Source organism: Malania oleifera, chromosome 1, assembly GCF_029873635.1.
Source record: "Malania oleifera isolate guangnan ecotype guangnan chromosome 1, ASM2987363v1, whole genome shotgun sequence".
Taxonomy (NCBI): Eukaryota; Viridiplantae; Streptophyta; class Magnoliopsida; order Santalales; family Ximeniaceae; genus Malania; species Malania oleifera.
In genome coordinates, this window is record NC_080417.1 from 104,346,178 (window position 1) to 104,369,324 (window position 23,147).

The window sequence follows — 23,147 nt, forward strand, 5'->3', positions numbered from 1 at the left end:
CGTTGAGCTTAATCTCCCATCATTTGTGAGTGTATTTGTGCTTATTGGGTGTACATCATTAGCTTGTTGTAGAAGCACTCTCTTTGTACACAAAATATTTATTATTGTTGTATTCCCGACGTGTGGTCAGAAAAGGGTTGCACTGGCCTGTAACGTGCATCGGATAGACTTTGACCCGGTTAAGAAAGTCTAAGACCGGTTTAGACCTAGTTAGGAGAACTAGGTACATCGTCCTGTAAGGAGTATTGATTGGGGTCAGCCCTGTAATGTGACTTGGGGTATTCCTCGACCAGTAAGAAATGAGGTTGTAATCGGTGACACCCCACCCGTTAAGTGATCACTTAATGGAATCCTCTTACTTATCAACTTGAGGTGGGGATGTAGGCAGGATTGGCTGAACCCCGATAACAAATATTGTGTCGCTCTCTCTTCCCTACGCTTTACTTAGTTTCCGCTCTTTAAATTACGCACATGCATGTTTAATTGTTTATTGTATTGATCATACTACATACATGCTTTCAATACTTGCAGTGTAACGGCCCAAAAATAATTATTACAGGAAGGTGTAGTGGTTTTCAAAAAATAAAAATAAATAAATATAATAATAATAATAATAATAATAAAATTATTAATTAATTAAACATTATTAAGTTGAATTAATTAAATTAAATGATATGATGGTTATATAAATATGTATAAGTATATAAGGATAAAAGTATATGCATATAATATTAATATAAGATAATAAAGAAAAGAAAAAAAAAAGACGCCCTCGTCATCTTTCCTCTCTCTCTCCTTGATTTCGTCGGCCTAACGAGCACCTATCGGAAATTGAAAAATACCATTGGGCTTCATTCTCCGCATTTGACATTTCTACCTGAGCGGATTTGTCATAGGAGTGGTGTAGGTATATCCCCTAAGGTAAGCTAAATTCTCACTCTTACCTCAATTTTTCATAAATCTTAAGGCTAATTGACGATCAGACACCACTATGAGAATCAAGGGATAATTCTCTACAAGTCTAACGGAACAGATTTCTTGTGGGGTTGTCGTGGTCATAACCCCAAAATTAGGATGAGGGGTTATTTAGAGATCAATTATTATTTAATTATTGTAGATTTGTAAATGTTAAATATTGAGCATTCTAAGGTTGAACAAGGGTATTGGATTCAGGGTTCGGGTGAGGGCCGCGGGTATAATTTTGGGATCCCTGCAGAAGTAGTTCAGGAAACTAGGTAAGGGTCTTATTTGGGCATTTTTGGGTTGATTATTAATTTATTGAAGGTATAAGCTTAGATATGAATGTATTTCTGAGGTTAAATTGAGAAATTGGGATTTTATACAATTCAGAGTTGGTATATACACGGTAGGCTGGCTAGGTTTTTAGTGGGTGTTCCCAAGAATCCAGGTAAGATAATGAATAGTTCATAATTCGGGAAATGTGAGTATGAGATTATTCTGGAATTCAGTTATTTGACAGGAATATATATATATATATATATATATATATATGTATGTATATGTATGATATTTTCAGGGAAATGGAATTATGAACGTCATGGGCGTGAGTTAGAATCGGCATACGAGTTTAGTTATCCAAGTAAGGGAAATATGCTATCCTAGGAATTTCAAAAATTTCATCAGTGTGTGGATTCTATCAACCCAGGAATTTCAAAATCAGCATAGTGTGTGGATTCCGTCTACCATGCCTATGGAGGGATTGCAGTCTCCCCAAATTCCTGGGTTGAGGAGACCAGTTTAACAAGATAGATATCAGTACTGTGCCTTTGGAGAGATTGCAATAATGATCAGACTGAGGATTGGTAGAGTATTCAGGTGACTTATCCTGGTAGGCCAACCAGAGTTAGGTCCAACCTATGGGCCGCACAACCCTGTCATGAGAGGTTAAATCATGACGTTCAGATTTCCAGAGATATTTCTCAGTTATTTATTTATATACAGATTCATAGAATATCAACAAATATATTATAATACTAGCAGTATGATTAAATAGAAAACTCAGATATTACAAGTGTATTTTAAGTCATGTAGGTGTGAGTTACACAGTATTATATTTTACATGGTATCTCAGTACAGTTATTTATCAGTAGATTACTTATGTAAACTCATTTATCATACACTGATAATAGCATATTTCTTCTTATTGAGCGTTGTCTTGTCCCAATAAATTAACATTTTTCAGGTGATCTAGTTGGAGGAGCGGATCAGGCTCGCAGGTAGAGAAGTCGTCTACACTGCCCTATCTCAAGGGTAAGTGTTATCAGGGGATTGTATTTTTGAGTAGCATTCAGGAGTGTTGGGTAGAAGGTGCTGGGATGATGTATGATTATGTATGTATGCTTTGGGTTAATATTGGATTCTAGTATTGTAATTATAAATGTATGACTTTAAGCTTTCCACTGGATAGGTGATTTTAGGGGTATCAGAGTAAAATGATTATTAGTATATTTTATATATTATTAGAAAAAAAAATGGTATGAAATTTCAATTCGTTAGATTTTGGTATCAGAGCCTAGGTTATTATGTTCTACAGACTCTAGTAAATAGCGAAATACGATACTAGAGTATAGGAATAGATTGTGAGGAGAATAAGAGATGGGTTGTGTGAGATATAAATCAGTTATTGTTAGAGGATGAGATTGGGAATTTAGGGTTCTATCTTGCGGCCTAGAAGCAGGAGTTTCGTAGTTGTTTTTTTATTTTTCTTAGGGTGACGATTTCAAGAAAACCATGGATACTATCACTGATTCTTGTTTTTTAAGTGGTAGGATTTAATCTTCAATTGGAGTTGAGGATGTTATGATGAATTGTTATAGAAGAATATATTTTGGATTTTAGTCTGATGAGTATATTAGTTGGGTGATAATGATAGAGTCCTATGATTGTTTGGTTCCTTTTGAAGGATGGACCCTGAGGGTAGCAGTGCCCAAGCTAGTGGGGATGATGGTGTAGGGCCCTTTGGTGCAGGTGGTGGTGATTCAAACGCGGTTGTGCATATTTTGGCTTAGCAGGTTATAACTGAGATTGCATGGAGGTCTAGGGAGTATGGAGGATCAGCAGCAGACCAGGGCTGCACTATAGAGAAGTTCACTAAAATGAGTCCTCTGACGTTTTCAGGATTAGCTGATCCTACAGTTGCTGAAAACTAGATGCAGAAGATTGAGAAAATATTGGGGTGCTTCATTGCACCGATGAACATAAGGTTCTATAAGCCACGTATAAGCTGGCAAGTGCAGCTGAGAGATGGTGGACAGCCATGAAGCTTGAGGAACAGAGACTCATACTATTGGTCATGTCATGGAACCGATTCAACGAGATGTTCTTTGATCGTTATTTTCCTCCCCCTGTTCGAGAAGCTAAGATAGCAGAGTTTCTAAATCTATGACAGGGGCGACTAACAGTATAGTAGTATGCAGCGAAGTTTATCAAGCTACACACTTTGCTCCCTATATCGTGCCAGATGAAGTTAAAGAAGTAAGAATGTTTGAAAGGAGTTTGAGGCATGACGTCCATAGGCTGGTGGAGGTCCTAAAGGTACAAGATTTATCTGAATTAGTTGACAAGGCCATAGTGGCAGAGGAGAGCAGTCAAAGGGGCGTGAAGACATTGGGTCAGAGGAAGAGACCCATGCCTCCAAGATTCTAGGTCGGGTCCAGCCGAGGCCCTTGGAGAGGGGATAGATATGGCAAACTCCAGAGGCAGGGGACTAGGAGACAGGAGATTCAGGGCGAGCAAGCATTTCCAGTTCATCTTACATGTGGAAATAGACACCGAGGAGAATGCTGAGCAGGGAGGAATGTCTGCTACTGATGTGGTGGACTGGGTTATGTAGCACGAGACTTTCATATGCAATATAGTACGACTCTTGCTCCCAGACTATTTGGAGGGAATATCTAGGCACCTAGGGGTGGCGGCCAATAGTGGAACACAACTCCGACGAGGGTCTATGCGTTGACACCAGGAGATACTGAGGCTGCAGGCGACGTCGTGACAGGTATGATTATTACTTTATCATATAAAGCTATTATTTTATTTGACTCAGGTGCCACCCATTTGTTCATGTCGTTGGGATATGTTAAGACAACTGGAGTTGAGACACAGTTGTTAGATACTGATTTGTTTGTAGCCACGCCAACTGGATCAGTATGAGATGTGGAAGAGTACTTAAAAACTATCCAGTGGGCTTTCAAGAAAGAATATTACCAGCCGATCTTATAGTCTTAGACATGCAAGGATTGGATATAATATTGGGTATGGACTAGCTAACAACTAACTATGCCAATATAGACTGTTATAAAAAAAAGGTAGTGTTCAGACCTCCAAAAGGATAGGGGTATATATTTGTGAGGTCATAGGTGTGCACCCCACCACAGTTGTTATCCGTTACTCAGGTGAGGGGGTTGTTGTTAGAGGGTTGCCAGGGATATTTGGATTATGTGAAGGAAGTATTAGAAGGGGAGTTGAGCGTTGAGGATATCCCAGTAGTGAGGGATTTTCCTTATGTATTTCCCGAAGGTTTTCCGAGACTACCTGTTGATCTTGAGATAGAGTTTGTTATTGATCTAGTTCTGGGGACAACGTTAATTTCTAAAGTGTCGATATTGATTGTGAGGAAGGAAGATGGGTCGATGAGAATGTGCATTGACTACATATTTTTATATTTCCATAAGTTGGCTAAAATAGTGGGGACAGTTTAATCCTAAAAATAAAATGCCCATAAGAATGTAAGATACTAAGTAGGCAATGATTGGACTTCTATGTTTTGTAGGAATTCTTTATACCCTGGGAAGTGATGTTATCACCATAACTTGAAAACAAACATGAGAATAATATGTCATGGGCATTGCATTGCCAAGTAACCCGAAAGATCCTGTGAACCAAATAACACCTAACAAAATCATTTAAAAAAAAAACTTACTTAGAAGAAAAAAATCATAATGATACTTAGATCTTTGACAATATGCTATCCAGAAGGAAAACCATACATGCTAGGATTTTGAGTTTTATCCTTTTGCTTTATCTTGTGCGAATCTTATTTGGCAATGGGACACCCATTTAGCCACTTAGGCATCGGCTCGATTGGGATTTGATTTGTATACAGCATAATGTGGGATTTTATATTGTTGTTTACAATTGATTGTGGCATCTGAAGCCATCTTTAGAATCTGATTCTTCTACCATTAGCAACTCTCTAGTACAAATAAATGTCACCCTTTCCTTCCTAGTCCATTTCATACAAGATTTATGCTTCCAGACAATGTCCGATCACTGATCATAGCTGACTAAACAACTTCATTAGTATTGTATTTTGTACCAAAAACCAAGATACGTGTTTATTGCATATTTGCCCAATCACCGGAGCAAGGTAATGGTTGACTTAAAGTCAGTATACCAGGATTTAGACTTGCTATAATTGCAATCCTTGTTTTTCATTGAGGATATTTTCCAACTATACTTTGATATTCAACGTTTGCCAACATAGGCTAGAAGTTGAATCTTAAAACTGTTGGAAGCAAGAAAAATTTAGAAACCAATTTGGTAGGAAAATGATACTTTACCCTGAGTAAAAAGTGTAAGCCTGTGTATTAGTTTGACATTAAAAAGGAATTGGGTAATTAGAATTTCAGAGAATGTTTGGAACCTTATAAAATTTTTACTCAAATGAATCACAAGTTATGATGAGAGTTTGAAATGCTTTTACACATTTGATCTGATAGGCTAATGATTACACATCCTGGTCTGGGATGTCTCAGTAGGTATGGTCCTTGATGAGTATAAGTCATTATTGTAAGTTCTCTATTTAAAAATGAGGCTAACCATTAGTGGTTATCTATTGATCATTCACCTAGTTATTGTTTTTAAAAGAAAATAATACTCAGAAATCCAAATGGAGTGAGGGTTTTCTTTCTAACTAATAAGCTCTTATATTTGACATTTTGAGTGCTTGTGAAAGGAAAAAATTTGGGTACATGTCTTGGGTTGTAATAACAATGAAAGAAATATATGAGTTAACGAATCCCAAAAAACTTTTTTACCTATAGGTGATTAATTTTTAGATATTCTTCCCAGATGATTTATCAGGGTTACCTCCAAGAGAAGATTGAATTTAATATTGATTTGGTGTTAGAAACGGAGCCTATGTCAACTATATCATATAGAATGACAATAGCTAAACTGAAGCAACTTAGGGTGCAACTAGAAAATTTCTTTGACAAGGAAATTGTTTGATCTAAAACATCATCATAGGTTGCACTTGTGTTATTTACTAAGAAACATAATGGGGCCTTAAGGTTATGTCAGTGTTAGATCTTTGGAAGACTAGAGATGGAAATTGAAGTTGTTGAGCGTTAGTACTGAAGTAAGGTGCATTAGAACATGATATATAATCCAATGGGGCATTATGGTAGTGAAGCAGTTCTCTCGTAGGACTTGTTCTCATTCCCCAGTTTAAATTAAACATTTTTCATATGATCCACTAGATGAAAGTTGAAGCTCGCCAGTAGGAGAGATCATTACACTAACCCTGTTGAAGGGTTTAAGTGTTTCAAGAGAGATTGTAATTTTTGAGTAGTACGTAGGGAGAAAGTTGTTGGAGGTAGAATAGAGGTGTTTGTTGGGATGATGTATAATTATGTATGCTTTGGGTTAATATTGGGTTCTAGTATTGAAATTATGGATATATGGCTTTAAGTTTTCTGCTGCATAGGTGACTTCAGGGGTATCAGAGTAAAATGATTATCAGTATATTTTATAGATTATTTGAAAAAAAAATGGTATAAAATTTCAGGTCGTTACATGTAGTAATTGGGATTGCTTAGACAGTCCCTAGGTTGTGTCATACTAATTGTGTTTTTGAACCTAACCTAGGAAGAAAATTTTAAAATACCCAATTCACCCCCCTCTTAGGATTACACCAATTACATCAAGGAGACTCCACCCTGTAAAGAGAACCAATTTGACTCTGCCCCGGTAAGTGAGCTATGGAGACTCCACCCTGTAAGGAGAAATAGTTTAGCTCCACCCAGTTAAGTGGGCTAAGGAGACTCCAACTTGTAAGGAATATTGTAAACGGTGTAGCTCCGCCTAGTTAAGTGAGCAAGGTAGTGGAATTCTCAAGCAAGTTGACTTGAGGCGGGGACGTAGGCAGTATTGGCCGAACCTCGATAACAAATATTATGTCTGCTCCTTCTCTCTCTTATCTATTTAATATCCGCACTTTAATTTCTGCACAGATATTTTTTATTACTTATTGTCTTGATTGTTTTACATACACCATTGTCGATGATTACACTAGATGTACTTGGATATACTTAATGCATTATAAGTTAGATACTCGACACCTTCTTCATTCTTTTATTCAGCTCATTGAAAACCAACATTCCACTACAATCAAAATTGTCCGTAGTGATAATGGGCAAGAATTTGACATTTCCTCCTCCTATTCAAAAAAAGACATCATTCACCAAATGAGTTGCATATCCACTCCTCAACAAAATGGAGTTGTGGAACGTAAACATCGTTATCTTTTAAATGTTTCTCGAGCCCTTCTTTTTCAGGCTAATATGCCTAAATATTTTGAGGGTTATGCTCTTCTTACTGTAGCTTATTTGATTAATAGAACACCCACTCCTCTTTTGGACGGGAAATCTCTCTATGAGAAGCTATGCAATACCCCACCTAAATAGGACCATCTTCGAGTCTTTGGATGTCTTTGTTATGCCTCCACTCAGTTCCACCATCCCTCCAAATTTGATCCCTGTGCAACTTGTTGTGTCTTCCTTGGCTATCCATATGGCCAAAAAGGTTATGAGCTGTACGAATTTGCAACTCACCAAAACTTTGTATCTCGTGATGTAGTCTTTTATGAGGATCAATTTCCTTTTAGACAAACTACCTTAGAGTCACCCTCTATTGTTTTACCTCATCTCATTGACTCTCTAGATCTTCTTTTTGAACCCCCTACCCAGCCACATACTTCCCCACCCAATGACGTTCCCCTTTCTCCTACCCCACCTATCCAAGTTCGGCGATCCAAACGTCAGATTCAGTGACCTACCTACTTAAAGGATTTCATGTTGAACAAGCATATTGAGAATTTCACTTGTGAGTCTGTCCCACATTGGAAAAATTAAGTGGATGATGGGTGCTTATATACATGGTTGGGCCCAAGACCCAATAGGCTTAAGCTTTTGGATCAAGTTGGTGTTCACCCATGTGTATCAAGCCCACCCATGGGCTCCTCAGATTCCTAACAAGTGGTATTAGAGCTGATGATTCGTAACTCTGGGTGACCGACATCATTAAAAAAAAAAAAAGTCGAAACGTGAAGCTAATTCTTCTGACGTGCTAATAGTTGGAGGACCAAGTGTGTGGTCAAGACCAATAAGGATCATCTAGGTTGGGGATGGATCTGAATAGGGTCAAGAAGTGAGAGGTAGGATTGGTTTGGAGGCACATGGAATGCAATCCAACTAATGTAAGGCGCCAATGGTAAGGCCCACTTGAGCAACTATTGGGGAATTGAGCTTACTCGCAGAAGGGAGACGGTTTTCGTTCAAGGGGGAGCAGTTGGAAGTTACAAGTGAGGGGGAGATTGTTGAGAATTTCACTTGTGAGTCTGTCCCACATTGGAAAAATTAAGTGGATGTTGGGTGCTTATATGCATGGTTGGGTCCAAGACGCAATACGCTTAAGCTTTTGGGTCAAGTTGGTGTTCACCCATGTGTATCAAGCCCACCCATGGGCTCCTCAGATTCCTAACAAAGCACTCCCTTCTCGACCTATCCCATCATTTGACTTGGCATTGGTCCGCTCCTCAGGTACCTTTTATCCTCTCTCTAATTTTCTTTCATATGATTCTATTTCTCCTACACACCGTGCCTTCACCGCTGCCATCTCCCTTGCACAAGAACCCAAGTCATTCTTGTAAGCTATATAGGATCCTAAGTGACGTGATGCCATGTGTTCTGAGATTGATGCCTTGGAAGCCAACCATACTTGGACTTTGACTCCTCTTCCACCCCACAAGAAACCCATTGGTTGCAAATGAGTGTAAAAAATCAAACACAATCCAGATGGCTCTCGGGAACGTTATAAGGCTTGCCCTGTTGCTAAAGGCTATAATCAGAAGGAAGGTTTCGATTACTCTCAAACCTTTGCTCTTGTTGCAAAAATGGTTACCATTTACACTGTTCTCGCGCTTGTTGCTGCACAAAATTGGCGTCTCCATCAACTTGATGTCAACAATGCCTTCTTACATGGAGACCTTGATGAAGACATCTTCATGCACCTTCCTCCTGATTTTGGACAAAAGGGGGAAAACCGAATCTACAAGCTCAAAAAATCCCTATATGACCTCAAATAAGCCTCCAAGAATGGTATGCCCAGCTTTCTTCCACTCTCATTAGTGCCGGATATAAACCGTCTAAAGTCGATTATTCCATGTTCGTCCGATCCTACAAAAACAGTTTTACAATTATCTTTGTATATGTAGACGGCATCATCTTGGCAGGAAACAACTTGGAATAGATTGATGCACTCAATAAATACTTCGGAGAATGTTTTAAACTCAAAGATCTTGGCACTCTAAAATATTTTTTGGGTATAGAAGTGGCTCGCTTAAGAATTGGAATCCTTTTATGACAAAGGAAATATGCCTTGGAGATACGTAAGGAAACTAGATTTCTTGGTGCTAAACTAGGAAATCTACCCATGGAACCAAATCTGGCTCTTAGTGAGACTGATGGAGAACCACTTTCAGATCAATCTTCATGCCGATGATTGGTTGGAAGGATGATATATTTGACCATCACTAGGCCAGGCTTAGCATATGCCGTACACATTCTGAGTCAATTCATGGACGCCTCAAACATCTCACTTGGATGCAACACATTAAGCCTTACGATATCTCAAACAATTATCTGGACAAGGAGTTTTCCTATCAACTTCTAGTAATATTCAATTGTGTTGACTTTTTGAGTCCGATCTCTAGTTTTGATGCTGACGAAACACAAGGATCTTATGTGTGATCTAGTTTGTGTGTAGGATAAATTAGCAATATCATATGATGCACATGGACTAGAAGAAAATGAAGACCCAACATGTTTATGTCTTGTAATTTATATTTCATTATGGGTCTGTAATATTATTAATTTCAAAGGCCAGTAATAATATGCATATCATGCACGGTAGAGATTATAAGCTCAAGACCATAGTTGACCTTAGTAATCACCCTTTAGTCGATCGACCCCGGATTTTTAGGGTTAGCTCAAAAATGACCCTAAACTGACCATAGGACCCAAAGTTTTGCATGAAAAAGTCCCCTATAACTTATACTTATCAAATATGTGATTAAGGGTATCTTTAAAAGGGGAGTTAGAAAATAAATGGACAATGTAGGTGTGTTCATTCGACCGAACCCCAACACATAGAAACCCTTCGGTTGACTGAACCTCTTCGGGGTCAAAATGTTGACCACTCGGTCAACCATCCTAAAATGTATACCAATGCTCTGGTCGACTGAATGGACACGTGGGAAGTCCCAACGCCCTAGTCGGCTGAACCTCTAAGTTCAAAGGGACTTGGTCGACCGAAGTATGTAAAGTTTGGTCAACCGAACTTCATCTTGTCGACCGAACCTCGGAGGGTTCAAAATTGCCTTTGGACGGTCGACCGAACCTTAAAAATGATCGACCGATCTTCTCGGGTTGTCAAAATTTTACCGAGTTTAAATTGGGTTATTTTTAATTAAACTCCCTTAAATTTTTTTCAAAATACCCAGTGTATCCGCAACGACTATAATTTTTCCCAATTCTATATATAGGGCTTCATTTGCAAAATTAAGAGGTGATTAGGGTTTTGAGATTAGCCAAATTTCTTTGAAAATATTTTTGGCCAAAAATCATTTATACTCTCATATCTCCCCTAATCCATTGCCAAAATCCACTCCTTATATTCATTAGTCATTTATTTTGAGTGAGATTGTTTTTACATACTCATTATACAAGCTCACACTCTCCCTTATTCATATTTGATTGTGCATTGATTTTTGGAGAGTTGCTTAAGGTTTTTACCATAATATTTCATTCATAAATATTTGACTAGGAAAAACCCTTACATAGCTTAAGATTTGCAAGATTCATAAGCTTGTTTTGTGTTTTCACATTAATATCTTTAGCAAGCTTAAACCCTATTATCTTTTGTGCTTTACATTTAAAAAACATTATTGTGATATTTTGTTAGGGTGATAGAGAGCTTGTGATTAATTATATTACAAGCATATTGGCTTGACATCAAAAGCCTCACTCTCTCATACACACATTGATATACATTCTATTGAGAGTTAACACATTGGTTAACAAAATCTTACTTGAGCTTAATATCCTATCATATGTGAGTGCATTATTTGGTTGAGCATATTGGTACATATCTGCTTAATGTAAGAAGCATATTTGTTTGTACACAAAGTTTATTATTTGTTGTATTCCAGACGTGGGCCTAAAGAGGGAGACTAGCCCTGTTGAATAGTCTCGGATTGGCTTAGATCTGGTTAGGAAAGTTAGGTGCACCATCCTGGTAAGGTGTGGTTGTAGGTTGAGGTCAGTCCCATTAATTGACCTGGTTGTATACAATGCCGCTCCGCCCTTAAAGTGAGCCTTTAGTGGAATTCTCTTACTTGTAAGCTTAAGGTGGGGATGTAGGCAGTATTGACCGAACCCCGATATCATATCTGGTGTCGGCTTTATTTATCTGCAATTTATTTTTAGCACCCATATGATATCTTACATTACTCTGATTATACTGTCTATATATTGATTTGGTATATGCTTAGAAAGACCCTAGGTTGTATAATACTAATATCTGGGTTAAACTAGGAGAAAAGTTTAAAATTCCAATTCACCCCCTTTGGGAATACACTAATTCCAACAAATTGCATGTATTTTGTGATGCAGATTGGGCTCGATGTAGTGATACTTGGCAATCAGTCACCAGATACTATATTCTACTTGGAAAATCACCAATTTCTTGGAAGACCAAAAAGCAAACAACAATTTCACGATCCTCGGCTGAAGTAGAGTACTGATTTATGACGTCAACTTGTTGTGAGATTACTTGGTTTAGCAACTTCTGACAGATATCCAGATAACACATCCATAACCAGTCAAGTTATATTGTGATAATGAAGCAGCTATCCACATTGCATCGAATCCAGTATTCCATGAACGAATGAAGCACATAGAGATCGATTGTCATCTCATTTGAGAGAAGCTCTAAAACCAAGTCATTCAAATCATTCACATACCTACAAGTCAATAGCCAGCAGATCTATTTACCAAAGCTCTTTGACCTACTCAATTCAACCATCTACTGAACCAACTTGAGGGGGAGTGTTAAGGATATGGGAGATTTGACATTAAAGATTGATGAGAGAGAATCACTCTTGAGATTGGTCAAAGAAGCAAATAAGGGCTGATTTGTTGAGATTGATATTATTAATTGATTTGACTTGATTGTAGGTAATTGATTAGACTAAATTGGTGTAATTTGTTTGTAAAAAATGGGTATAAATAGGAGCCTCTGTATAGACAATGTGTGCTTGGTAAACAAGGATCGGTTTTTTTAGCAAGGTACGGAATGTATCGTCAAATATTCAATATGATTCCACAAGATCTAGTTTCGTTCAAGTATCAGATTCTAGCTAATTGAAAGGATCTTCTTATCAATCCAGAGATCATTTGGATTCCATTAGTAATAAGAATTCGTAATATCACACATTGATCAATCAAAGAGAGATTCAACAACTAAAAGAAAGATCGATTCTTTGGGATCCTTCCTTTCTTCAAACGGAACGAATACAGATAGAATCAGACCGATTCCCGAAATGCCTTTCTAGATATTCCTCAATGTCCCTCACGGAATGTGAGAAGCAGATGATTATTCATCTGGTTCCGGAAGAAATCGAAGAATTTCTTGGGAATCCTACTAGATCCATTCATTCTTTTTTCTCTAACAGATGGTCAGAACTTCATCTGGGTTCGAATCCTACTGAGAGGTAGGCTATTAAGTATTTTGATTTAAGTTCTTTTATTTCTAAGAGGTGGAATAGAATAACCTGGTTGAAGCGTAATGATCATACGTCTGTAATGCATTGTACGTCCTATAATAAGTCCCATTCTTCTACCCTTTCTCGGGAGTCGATGACTATTCATAGCTATTACCTTGACACCAAAGAAGAGTTCGACCCAAAGCTTTATTTCTGTCCTAGTTAATCCTGATTCGACATTAGAAGTATATTGATTTTTCCCCAATAACCGAATACTTTTGTTTGTAAATACTGCATATTTGATTCCATCCATCAATTTTCTTCCCTATGAGTTCGAGTCTCAATAAGAATGCTAGTTCTTACTGTTCATATGTTATGATATAAATATACCACACCAATTCGTTATGTATGGATGATGAGATTCCATTGATACAGAGTCAATTCCAATAGACTTATTGGATTGGAGGGTCTGATTGGTGTGCATCCAGTAGGAATTGAACCTACGAATTCGCCAATTATGAGTTGGGCGCTTTAACCATTCAGCCATAGATGCTTAGCGGGGATCCTCGTACATGGTGAATAACCAAATTCTAATTGAAATGAAATCTTTAGGATAAATCAATGCAATTTAGGAGGAATCAATGAAAGGACATCAATTCAAATCCTGAATTTTTGAATTGAGAGAGATCAAGAATTCTCACTATTTCTTAGATTCATGGACCCAATTCAATTCAATGGGATCTTTCATTCACATTTTTTTCCACCAAGAACGTTTTATAAAACTTTTTGACCCTCGAATTTGGAGTAACCTACTTTCACGCAATTCACAAGGTTCAACAAGCAATCGATATTTCACGATCAAGGGTGTAGTAGTCTTTGTAGTAGCGATCCTTATATATCGTATTAACAATCGAAATATGATCGAAAGAAAAACTCTCTATTTGATAGGGCTTCTTCCTATACCTATGAATTCCATTGGACCTAGAAATGATACATTGGAAGAATCTTTTGTGTTTTCCAATATCAATAGGTTGATTGTTTCGCTCCTGTATCTTCCAAAAGGAAAAAAGATCTCTGAGAGTTGTTTCCTGGATCCAAAAGAGAGTACTTGGGTTCTCCAAATAACTAAAAAGTGTATCATGCTTGAAGCTAACTGGGGTTCGCGGTGGTGGAGGAACTGGATCAGAAAAAAGAGGGATTCTAGTTGTAAGATATCTAATGAAACCATCGCTGGAATTGAGATCTCATTCAAAGAGAAAGATATCAAATATCTGGAGTTTCTTTTTGTATATTATATGGATGATCCGATCCGCAAGGACCATGATTGGGAATTGTTTGATCGTCTTTCTCTGAGGAAAAGGCGAAACATAATCAACTTGAATTCGAGACAGATATTTGAAATCTTAGTGAAAGACTGGATTTGTTATCTCATGTCTGCTTTTCTTGAAAAAATACCAATTGAAGTGGAGGGTTTCTTCAAACAACAAGGAGCTGGGTCAACCTTCACACCGAAAAATATACAATTATCAATTCTCCTTCTCTCTTTGTCTTCCCTCTATGAATCTCTAGACACTAAATTTCTACAAACATTGTTGTTTTGCTTGTAAAGGGGTCCTTAGTTCAAATTCTTTTGATTAGGGTTGCCCCTATTCATTTTGTGAGGTCTACTGTTATTTTTCATAATTTTCCTCTTAAGCTTTAATTGAGAGTTTTTAAAAGGAGGGGGGAGGGAACCTTTGGGTAAAGTATTTTGTTTGGAAGCAATTAAATTTACCTTTGTGGTATTACCATTTTCTTGCAGAATTGCATCTTGTCCTCTTACCTCCTCAGTAACATACTTATCCAGCAAAGGCTTCCAATTTTTCTTTTCTTTCCATCTCTCGAAGTGGACTCCTCTAAACCGAAAAGGCTTGTTGAGATCTCCAACATTTTCATTCGGTTTCTCAACTTTAGGCTCCATATTTTGAATCTCCTTAAAATTGTTAGTAAATTCAATAAAATAAAAATATTAAAATTAAACACAAATAAAAATACAAATATAACCACAATTCACAAATAGGTTGAGACACAGATATGTCGCTCTATTTAAGGAGATTGAAGCCCTCTGCGATTTTTCAGCTTAGCCCACGAACCGATGCAACAAAACTGCTTAAGACTTGTCTCTCCCTAGATACAACGATCCAATTTAAATCGTATGACTCTCTCTAATTCTACACAAACGGAGGAATCCAAAGCCCCACAAAAAAAAAAAAAAAAAACCTTTCTTTGTTTGTCAAACTCTCTAAATTCAAAATAAAAATGATATGATGAGAATGAAAATAATAAATTTGTGACTTTAAGGGTCTATTTATAAATACAAAATGACTCTTCATTCTCCATGAACTTAATAAATAAGATATGTATATATTAAATAGATACAAACTTAGATTCAATGTACATTCATAAAATTAATCTTATACATTAACGAAATATATGAATGAATGACTCAATTAAATATAAATATATAATTCAAATTCAAGGTAAATGTTTCTTTCCAAAATAATAAATAAAGTAAAAATATATAATACACCAATAATATGATAATATTAAAATACACTAACACTAGGCCATACTAATATACACAGTTAACGTGCGCTGAATTCCCTTGAAAAGAATAGTTTCGCATTAACAAGGAGAAGGACTCTAGTTTCCCAAGAAAAAGACTCGGCAGACGTTCCAACGGTGTCTGTAGTTCCTATATTATGGTGGTGGTACTTCATTGAAGGAGAACCACATGAATTGTGCTTGAGATTTTATGACACACTGTGTGATCCAAGACCAATATTGATTGATGCTTTGCAATTTTAGATGAAGCCATATATATAATACATACGTACATACATACATACATGCATGGTTGATGTGCCCATGCATGACAGGTTTCGGCCCAGAACGTGAAAACGTAGAGCTGCTGACAGTGCCTTTACTTAAATGAGTTCCTCCCACAATTAAAGTTTCTGCAGAGCGCCAAGTCGCCATCGACTCTGTAAAATAAAGTAAAAAATTAAAAGCAGGCATCGTCAATATCCGCGCCCTAAAACGAAAGAAGCAGAAATTCATGGAACAGTGGAAGAGGAAGAGAAAGGAGTCCAAAGAGGTTTTATTGCATCACGTGGATCAGGTCCCATCTACAGCTCATATTGCACAATAACACTACTGGCCCATTCGCCTATTGCCCTTCCCTTTGCCCCCCACATCTGTTTCTTTCTTGTTTCTTGTTTTTGTTTTTGCTCTTTATCTTTTTTTTTTGTTTTGATTTTTTGGTTTCATGGATTTATATGTACGTACTCGATACGGCATGTGGGCTGGATTTTTATGTATGAAATAAATACAGCAGTTTCACATCAAGAGACTATTAAGGCAAGATGTTTGCCGCTGATTGAGGAAACTAAGGTGCATTTTTTCCGAGTCCAATGGATTTTTCAGACACATGATAAATTTATGGCTCCTGACTATTCCAATTAACTGTTTATGCTTTGATTAGAGTCAAGTAATAATTTAGCGAGCAAGTTATTATTTTTATACAAATTTTGTAGAAATTATATTTCAAGTAGGCATTGAAGGTCCAAATGCCTATAATCTACGTAGTAAACCATTTTGAACCCCTCTCCACCTATTTCTTATGGAAAAATATTATGAAAAATAAATTATATATTGTATCTTTAATTTAAATTCTTGTGCATGACAACTTAGGTTTAAAAATAGAAATAAATTCTAATTAATTGTAAGACGAAAAAATTATATTTAATGAAGGTCTATTATCCCTTTTTATTTTATGAGGATAATTTTAAAATATTAAAATAATAACATTTTGTTTCCCATTATTTTTGGAAAGATAGATTATTTGCAAAAAAAATTAAATAAGAGTTCTTAATTTCATAAACCATTCCTCTAGATATACGAGTAATACCAACTAAAATTTCAATAAAAATTCATAAAAATATATATATCATAAAGAAAAAGTGAAAAAAAAAAATCCTACTTGCTTAAATTTAACTTTTCAATATACAAAAGTGTTTTTAAAAATTATTGGGTAATAGCCTTATTTACATAAACATTCTTAAATGTAAAAGACAACTCTGTAGGCTATATTGCACAAAAATATAACAAAAAGAGTAAGTCCCTTTAGGTTTTAAAAATATCACAGATCTTCCTTAACATTATTGCCAAAGAGATACAAACTTTTCCTATAAAATAAAATTTATTTTTTTATAAAATATAAGGAAAGATTTGAGTCTTTTTGACAAACCTCAAGACAGGTTTATAAAATTTTTAAAACTTTAAGGGGGTCCCTTACTTTTGAAATCTTAAGAAATGTCATTAACTTTTTGTCAAACCTCAAGACTGGTAAAGTGTCTTTGCCCTAATAAAGATCTTATGAATTTTTTTGATAATAGATTTTATAAAGTACAATGCATTATAGTAATTCATGTAACTTGACTACTAACCAATATATATAAATAAGAAAAATGATACTTAGATCGGATAATTAAATGAGTGGAAGAAAATCAATAAGACTATCAAAAAATATTTATCATCTAAAAATGATAAAAATTTAAAAGGGATTACTAATAATTAACTCAATAATCAAAATTTATTTGGCCAAAATAGGGGCCCAATGTTGATACTTAGTGATACTGGGTAAGTTTTCATCCTAAATTATAGTTAATCGTTTGAATTGTAAAACAAGAGAGGTTCCTGATTTTTTATGATATTTAACCCAATATATAATTTTAGTTTTTTAAAATAAAATAAAATAAAATAAAATAAAATAAAAAAAAAAATATATATATATATATATATATATATATATATATATATATGTTTGAATAATCTAATTCTTTCTTTTATTTTTTAGGCAGCAAGCATTGGTGTCTAGCAACAGTAGTGGCATTTGGCAGCTATGGTTGGCAACAATGGGTGGTGACATTTAGTGGTCCGCAGCTGCCGCGGTGGATGGTGGCGGTCGTCGTCAATCCTGTGTTGATGACAGTTGAGAAAAATAAAGGAGAGAGAGTATTGAGAATTTGTGTTCGAATTTATTTTATTTTATTTTTTCAAAAAAAAAAAATTACTTTTTGCAGATCCTAAACGTAAGTGTGTTTTAAGAATACAATGCTTAGAAGGCTTACAAAATAGACTACCCAAACATGTTCTTATTTGTACACTTGCTATCCTTTGTTTTCAATTAATATGCCTTCTAAATAGTGCGGCCTCATTTGTACAATTTGTGAGAGGAAGAGGAAAGAAACTAGTGGACAGGAAAAAAACCAAAGAAGATAGGAAAAAAATAATAATGATAAAGCAGGAAAAAGTCGCACAAGAGAATGGGAATGGAAAACTTTCTAACCTGCTGTCCACCTTTTGGTGCGGGTTGTTTGGATTATTCGGCGTGGAAAGGAAAAGGTTATCCACCTTTTAGTGACAGAATAGCAAATCACAGAAGAAGGGGCCTACGGCCACCTCTCTATCTTCTAAAATTTGTCTCTACCATCCCCACTTGCCTACACTTGAAAGCTCTCATCTTATTTCAAGCATATCTGGACGACGAAATTCAGTCCTTTTTAAGATTTATACATGCATCACTGAGGTCTCAGATCCTTTCCAGTTTCCAATGAGATAGCACAGAAACATCTTCAATTCTATCCCCTGATATTCTTAGAGTTCTGTGCTAAAAATATAAATGTCCAACGGTTGAGAACAGCTGAAACCGTAGGGATACAGGTAACATATCTGAATATTTCAGAATAAATCTTGCCCACCAAAGGAAAAAACAAACAAAAGCAAGCAAGCAAGCAAGTTTGCCCACGCTGAATTCCTGATTTGAATTCCAAGATTTATTTTAGTACACATGGGAATTTAGTACAAAAACGAGACATCTTCTACCCCTCACCATCTTATACATATATATAACAATGTACATGAACTGAAAAATTCAGCAAACCGCAAGGAAAATGACAAACACTAGCTAGTTCTCTCACCCAAATTAGAGAAAAAAAAAAAAATGTCAGCTAATTTCTCTCCTAAGAGAAATTTACAGAACCCTTCTGCTCTACTGCTTGGTTGGATTGCCTCGAGAGTTTGTTTTCTTCAAAGTCTGAAAATACACATGGCCTGGCAGGCCTGCGGCATTTGAATTTGGTGCTAGCTTCTCTTAATCAGCTGATACCCTTTCCTTCCTTAATGAAACAACTACAAGTTCTCAAGCTGCTCATTATGAGCTTTCATGGAAGTTGAGTGACCTAGATAACGCAGCTGGATTGGCATGTAACACTGTTGAGGTTTCTGCTATATGATTCTTCTCATCACCCTTTGACTTGAAGGCCTTAAAGAGACCTCTGCCATCAGCATCAGCTTTATCATTCTTAATACCCAGTGTTGCCCATATAGAACTCTTTGCAGCTTCTCCCGGGTCAGCAATCCTTAAAGTCTTGGGAATCCAAAGACATTTCTCAGGATTGTTGTCTTTTAGAGGTTCCTCTTTTCCAGAATTGTTTGTTTCAGTTATGTTCTCATCCCTAGAATGCTTCCCCAAGGTTGGAGAGTTGGGACCAGAACTAGGGGCCATAGAGTTTGGAGGAGATGGCTGGGAAAGCCAAGGGATATTCCAAGTCATGCCTGGTACCGTACAACCCCAGTAAGCTGCCGCAGCTGCAGGATAAAATGGCAAAGGGAAGCCAGCAGGGCACAAAGCAGGAGGGGGCACTGAGGGGCTCCACTGAGCTCCATTGAATGCATAAGGCCAAGGAGCACCAGGAAACCAAGGTAGCTGAGGAGGGAAGCCATTACAGTTCTGCATCGATGGCTCTTGCAGACAAGTTTTGCCTGCGTCATCCTTTGAATTTGAATCTATGACTGAAGATCCACTCAAATGGTCATTCCCATTTTGTCCAGTTACACATGAAACAGGAATTCTCAGTTCTTCTGGTTTATGAAACCCATTTCGTGCAAGGGTTGTCTTCTCGACAAGATTCAAGGCAGAAGCCATTGATTCACATAGGGGTGCATCTGAGCCAAAGGTAAGCACAGTCCCGTTGGTTTTTAGTGAAGGGTGGTTGATTCCATTTGGAATCTCAGTTTGAGCATTCTGAAGGGCTTCAGATACAGTTATGTGACGGTACTGGGAGCCGGAGTTTTTGTTCTTGCGACGACCAGCACCAACAGGCACATTTCTCATGGTTCCCCCAGCAGTCCAATATCTCTGGCAGTTCTTACAGAAGTGCCGAGGTTGATTGACATTGTAGTTGTTATAGTAACAGAATTTGGTGTCCATGCTATTGCAACGAGGGCATGGAAGTATCTTGTCAGGTTTCTTCAAGGTCTTCTCTTGTGAGATGCTCGTCTCATTCTGCTCTTCTTCAGTTTTTGAAGTCCGTACCTTTGTGGTTTCACTGTCAATGGAAGATGTTTTAGGGTTCTCATTCGCTACTGAAGTTGCATCCGGATCTGTAGACTCTTCTGTAGTTAAAGGCAGGGTCCCATCAGCCTGTTGAGTCTCAACTAGTTTTCCTCTAGACATGTCCTGAATTTATCAAAATTTTTTATGATAAGCACAATTGAAGTACTAGATTCCAAGTTAACCTACCCACATGCTATGTCTTTAAGAAAACTTAACAATAACCACACTGCATTGAGGAAAAAAAATTGAGATTTCCTTTTCCCTTCTGTTTTTGCAGTATGATAAGCCATTTCAGCTGGAAATTCAAATCCAAGAGGACATACTAAATTTGTTTGACAAGATCATATACCAGCGAGCTTCCCATATAACTAAGGCCCCGTAAAAATATGTCAGCAAAGGTAGTAAAGAAGTTGTCAGGAATTTCATGAACATTTATTCAAACTCAAGTGAGAGTTAGTGACATGAATCTTTATGTAACAAAGCGAAACAGAAGACCGGGGAGGGGAAGGGGGCGCAAAGATTAAACAATTTCTTCCTTTTCAGCAGATTGTTGCTTATTTTTTTTTTCACTAATTGTGAAGGGTTTGTAAGAAAACAATTGAAGCCTATATTTTTGTTATAGTTTCGGAATTTGCTACTTTTTGAGATTCGAAACTCTGTTTTTCTTTTCCAACCCCTTGTCTACAAACAAAAAGGTGAAGATGTAGCAGCATACAACAATTAAGCTACTTTTGGTCAGAAAGGAAAGGAACCAGCTTCTGTTGCAGCTTACTAATGATCAGAATATGCGCATAGAATCAAACAAAATAATGATCAGAAAGCTGAGAGTGGAAGAGCAGTTAAATGCCTTTGATTTGGGGGTTGGGGGGGTTCTCATAACAATCACGGGCATAGGAATTAAAAAATTCGTACTTGCAAAGCTAAACTATGAGTGGAAATTGATGACCTATATGGAAAATTATCTTATTATAGACGATTAAAATTCCAAATAAGGGCATCACCCTCTAAAGTCTAAACCTATCTAAATACACCTACTACCTCAAACAAACAAAGCTTTATTGCTTATTCTACACAGAAGAACATCATCTCTAACCAGAATCCAACAATCAACCAAACAATTATCTAATATTTTATCCGAAAAAAACAAAATAACGTTTCGACGAAAAAAAATTTTCCAAATTAAACTCAAGACAAACCGACTGAAATTCAAAATTAACCATCAGAGTATTCAGAAACCCTAATCGCAAACACCCAAAATCACGCCAGCAGAAACGCCATGCTCAGTTAGAAGAAAAAAAACCCTCAATATCAAGTATAAACAAGACAAACGTATCACCAATTCCGATCTTCCGAGTAAAGGGTCGGTCTCAGAATAAAAAATAACCAGTCCAATCCGTACCTTCTCAACTTCTCGCTCCTCTTTCTCCTCCAGCGAAGAGGAATCGGGCGAAGAAGAAGGGCGATCCTTATCGAGAGATTCCTCAACAGCAGCACCAGCAGCAGCTGCCGCCGCCGAGGACGACGACGACGAAGAAGAAGGAGCAGGCGCCGCAGCTCCAGGAGAGTCCCCGCCGGCGCCCCCCGCAACCTCTGGCACCGGAATTGTCTTCCCAAAAAGCTTAATCGCCGGGTCTTTCGCGTCCCCCGACATTTCCTCCGCACAGAGAGAGAGAGAGAGAGAGAGAGAGGGAGAGTGGGGAGGTGCTTGTGCGGGCGTTGCCGCGTCGTCTGGGAGAGCGAAGGTGGGGGGTGGGGGTATTGATCCGGGGAAGAAGGTGGGGCGCCACGTCAGCGGGAGCTGGGCGATTGTGAGCCACAAGTTCTTTGTGGCACCGAGATCTCTTCTCCTTTTTCCCTCTTTTTGATTCTCATTTCCTTACTCAAGTGGACACATGGCCGCACCCCTTTCCTCCCTTCCAACTCATCACTTTTCTCCTTCCCCCATTTCCTCGCCTCTTTTCAAAAGCTCGCCGACCCTTTTTCTCTTTTCTTCTTTACTTTTTCTTGCGCCATCCTTTCCTTCCCCTTTTCCCCCCTTTCATTTCTCTTCTTCCCTACTCTTTTCTTTTTTTATTTCTGCAATGGTCCCATTTTTAGAGCCTTTGCTTCAAAAACATTTGTGGGTCTAATCATAGAAATTTGGTCTTTGGTAATCATTCTTAATTTATTTAGTTTTTAATAATATAATTGGTGAATTTTAGTTTTTTTTTTAATTCAAAAACGACACAAATTTTATATTACTTTTAAGAAATTAATTGTTGAAGTTTTCCCAAAAATAGATTTAAAATTTAACATTATTTTTCTAAGTGGTCGGACGCTACCTAAAATCTAATTCTTTTTTATGCAAGTAACTAACTTGTGTTCCATAATTGCTCTGCGTAAATATTTAATATATTTTTACCTCATTTTTGTTGTAATTATTTGCAAGCAAAATAGATTGAGCTTTTGACAATAATTATTCCTTATTTGACTAAAAGCACAAGTGAAGACTTCGTGTCTTTAATCTATTTTGTCAATTCTTTTAATATAAAAATGGTATAAAAGATATTGAAATGGTGCATTGAAATTATCTAACTGCTAGGGTTTCAATTAACATTAAAATGCATTTCGAACTTAAAACAATGCTAATTTAACATGTTTCAAATT

At 37.0% G+C, this 23,147-nt stretch overlaps 1 protein-coding gene and 1 non-coding gene across 2 annotated transcripts; both read right to left on the bottom strand.

Annotated features, from left to right (window-relative positions):
• Positions 1 to 13,542: 13,542 nt before the first annotated feature.
• On the bottom strand, positions 13,543 to 13,616 carry TRNAM-CAU (transfer RNA methionine (anticodon CAU)). Its single transcript has one exon. It is a non-coding gene; the product is annotated as a tRNA-Met (tRNA).
• Positions 13,617 to 18,902: 5,286 nt separating this feature from the next.
• On the bottom strand, positions 18,903 to 22,373 carry LOC131157255 (cyclic dof factor 2-like). The gene is made up of 2 exons (XM_058111250.1): positions 21,901 to 22,373; positions 18,903 to 20,624 (listed from the first exon to the last, which is right to left on the bottom strand). Exons 1-2 carry the CDS (start codon positions 22,150 to 22,152, stop codon positions 19,317 to 19,319), a joined length of 1,560 nt encoding a protein of 519 aa, XP_057967233.1. The 5' UTR covers positions 22,153 to 22,373; the 3' UTR covers positions 18,903 to 19,316.
• Between the last annotated feature and the right edge of the window lie 774 nt (positions 22,374 to 23,147).

Bases quoted from the DNA above. Each gene is read 5' to 3' on its own strand.
- LOC131157255 (XM_058111250.1), bottom strand. From the start codon at position 22,152: ATGTCGGGGGACGCGAAAGACCCGGCGATTAAGCTTTTTGGGAAGACA. The intron at 20,625-21,900 runs GTACGGATTGGA...TGATAAATTCAG, and splicing joins AGGAGCGAGAAGTTGAGAAG to GACATGTCTAGAGGAAAACT.